The 3,105-nt window shown below is 33.2% G+C and overlaps 1 protein-coding gene across 1 annotated transcript; it reads right to left on the bottom strand.

Annotated features, from left to right (window-relative positions):
• Positions 1 to 1,360: 1,360 nt before the first annotated feature.
• On the bottom strand, positions 1,361 to 2,758 carry LOC145008355 (uncharacterized). Its single transcript, XM_078966975.1, has one exon. The coding sequence runs from the start codon at positions 2,621 to 2,623 to the stop codon at positions 1,493 to 1,495; it is 1,131 nt and encodes a 376-aa protein (XP_078823101.1). The 5' UTR covers positions 2,624 to 2,758; the 3' UTR covers positions 1,361 to 1,492.
• Between the last annotated feature and the right edge of the window lie 347 nt (positions 2,759 to 3,105).

Raw genomic sequence — 3,105 nt, forward strand, 5'->3', positions numbered from 1 at the left:
TTACCATGAAATTTTGAGTTTTAGAAAATGATCACAAGATCCGTAAAGGCAGTTTTGCGGATCCCTTTAATCCTCTGAGGAACGATGCACAATACTGCAGAAATGAACTGACACTACTAAATGACAAAAAAAAAACCATGGTTATAATGGTTCTGTAGAGGTGGCTTTGCAGATCCATTATACACCCTGTGGATCTATAATATCTATGAAGAATTGGTTGATTTTGACAATTTTTCCGATTTTACCCCGTTTTCAATGGTTCCTCAGAGGATTATAGCAATCCATAGAGGTATACCATGCATCGTTCCTCAGATGATTAAAGGGATCCGCAATGCCGTCTCTACGGATCTCGTGGTCATTTTCAAAAACTCAAAATTTAATGATTAATTCCTTAAATCAACCCTAACTTTTGGTTATTTCATGAATTTTCTCAAAATTTATTGATTACGTAAAAATCATTAACATCCATTATAGTTTCAGGATAACTCGTAAATTCCTTACAATGAGTTGGATAGCATATTTTACTATGTGTTATGCTGCATTTCTATGCGCCTTTTGTGACGATTATATATCAGTTTACACATTTCTTTGTATTTATTTGTTTCATAATTTTACATTGTATCATTTGTAGATAAACTTCTAGTTTTATTATTATTATTGTAATTCATTTCTATCTACTTTTTTTTTTGCCTAACAAAATATTATAATAATAAATACAAAACAATGTACAAAATATTACATCCTAAGAACAAAAATCCAACAAACATTTGAAAAAAAAAAAAACATATTATGTAAGTCGGGTCCTATGATGAAAAGTTATACCACATTGTTTTCATGTACTCTCTATTAGCTTAGGATGACCAAAAGTAATTATTTCAAAAACACAGATACAAAACGCAACAATCTCTCAAATATTGATTGATATTTCCATAGACAATCCAAGACTCTATTAATATGACACAGTTTCCATAGAGTTCATTTGCCTACTGAAACTCCGGTTCGCTTGCTACAAACATAAACTTACTTCATTCAACCCATTATACTTATTTTGAACCACATCGTTTGGAGTTCATTAGTTTGTTGCGAAATTAAAAGTCAGAAAAAAAATTTGTTTTAAATATGGGGACAAATAAAGGCCCATGTCTAAACCCATTAACAATTTCATAGGGTATGTGATCCATTTTTTCGAAAATTGATGATTATATTGGGGAAAGTTTAACTTTTATCTAAATTTGGAAAAACCTTACTATTGTTTTTGTTAGATTTCTCTTTTCCTTTCTTAAGTCTCATACACAAAGAAGTTAAACAAGCAGAAACAAAATCACTGAATGGAAGATTATCTGTTACTAAACAACCGATCTAAAAATCTCATATCAACATTAAATCTAAGTGAATTTATAACATGATCAAAACTATCTCCATCATCAACAAGGAGATAGATTTGTTAATGGAATCAACAACAATTACAACATAGTTAGAACATATTACCATCTTATTTTGCAAGATCCAACTTTTCCTGATAGAATTTCAACACACCTGGAGCTTCTTCCTCATATCTTTTCAATCTCTTGACAAATATATCCTCCGAACACTTCAACCACCAACAGAAACCACAGTAATTTTTATCATTCATCAATCCATTGTCCAGACAATATTGATAAACCAAACATCTTGGAATAATCCTCTTCTCCATACTCAGTGAAATAATTACAGAATTCTTTGCAATAACGGATGTCTCAAACCCCATCTTATTAACAAGATAATCCATCACTTTATCGATTTTCTCCTCAGATTTCATCATACACCATGGATCAGTCCTAAATGATAGCAAGATCTGGGCTTTAGACCAACCCCATTTCTCATAAGTCTCCATCTTCTTCTCCCAAGTGGACTTGCTCATTGATCTAACAGCATGAACAGCTAACATAAAACTTGATTTCAAAGGATCAAACCCCATCTCCACAACTTCCTCCACAGCCTTTTTGAACTGGTCTGTAGTAACTAAGAAATCTCTAGGCTGATAAGTTAACAGATACAACATCTTTGATCCAGGCACCCCAACATCACGCAATATTTGCATATTTGGAATCACATTTGCTTGGAAATCCCAATCCAAGACCCACGCACACCTCCTGATTGCAATAAGTGTTCTATCATCGGATTGAAGTAAATCTCTAAGTAAGTTGAAGGTAGGTTCTAAATGATTCTTCAAGCTTCTGCCTAGGGCTTTGGGTCTTGCAGTTAATAACTTGACGATATCAGAATCTGAAAGTCCTATGGAGCTTAAGAACTCGAATTTGGGCAAAAGATTTGTTTCGGGATTACATGTGAGAGCCATGGGGAATTTTCGAACTAAACTAGAGATTTGAGTTTCTGTGAATCCTTGATTCTTAAAAAATGTTATCACAGAGTCTGCTCGATCTGGGGTTTTGATGTGTAAGTATTTGGAAGCTGAAATCGCCTTGGCTGGAGGAAATCCACATGAGTCTACGAGGTAAGAAACTGTAAATGAGTTGTCTGATGCTGCTGCTGGTGATGAACATGATGAGCGAGGAAACAGTCTATTAATCGATTGTGTTTTGAACACAGGAAATGTCAAGTTCTTGCCGATGAGATTGAACATTGTGAGTGGAAATTGTTATGATGGAGATCTCACCGACCTGTGGATTGAGTTTACGACTTGTATGCGATTGAAGCTTCTGGATTTTTGTGCTTTCTCTGTAATCGGGTTTCACTTGAAAAACCCTAAAACAAAACCCTTGAGGGTTTCAAAGAGCTAACCGGATTATTATTATTATTATTATTATTATTATTATTTTCTAAAGTTTTAGGTTAATTTACCATATAGTTTTAAATTAAATTTCATTAACGAAAAAAGATGTAATCACTTTAAGAGGTTACCATTGATGTGGTATGTCAAGTGACGTGCTAGGCTGACGTGATAATTAATTTCATTTTTAATTTTCTTTTATTCTTTAATAATTTTAAAATTAAAAACTAAAAAAATATCTCCCTTTTTTTCTTTCCCGTGTTTCCTTTCTTCTTCCTTGAATCCGTAAATTTAATGATATCATCAGAGAGAAACAAATCCGGTGAAGCATTTGT

This window comes from Lactuca saligna, chromosome 8 (assembly GCF_052625555.1).
Source record: "Lactuca saligna cultivar CGN05327 chromosome 8, ASM5262555v1, whole genome shotgun sequence".
Lineage (NCBI taxonomy): Eukaryota > Viridiplantae > Streptophyta > Magnoliopsida > Asterales > Asteraceae > Lactuca > Lactuca saligna.

What these genes read in the sequence shown, in the direction of transcription:
- LOC145008355 (XM_078966975.1), bottom strand. Translation starts at nt 2,623, where the DNA reads ATGTTCAATCTCATCGGCAAGAACTTGACATTTCCTGTGTTCAAAACA.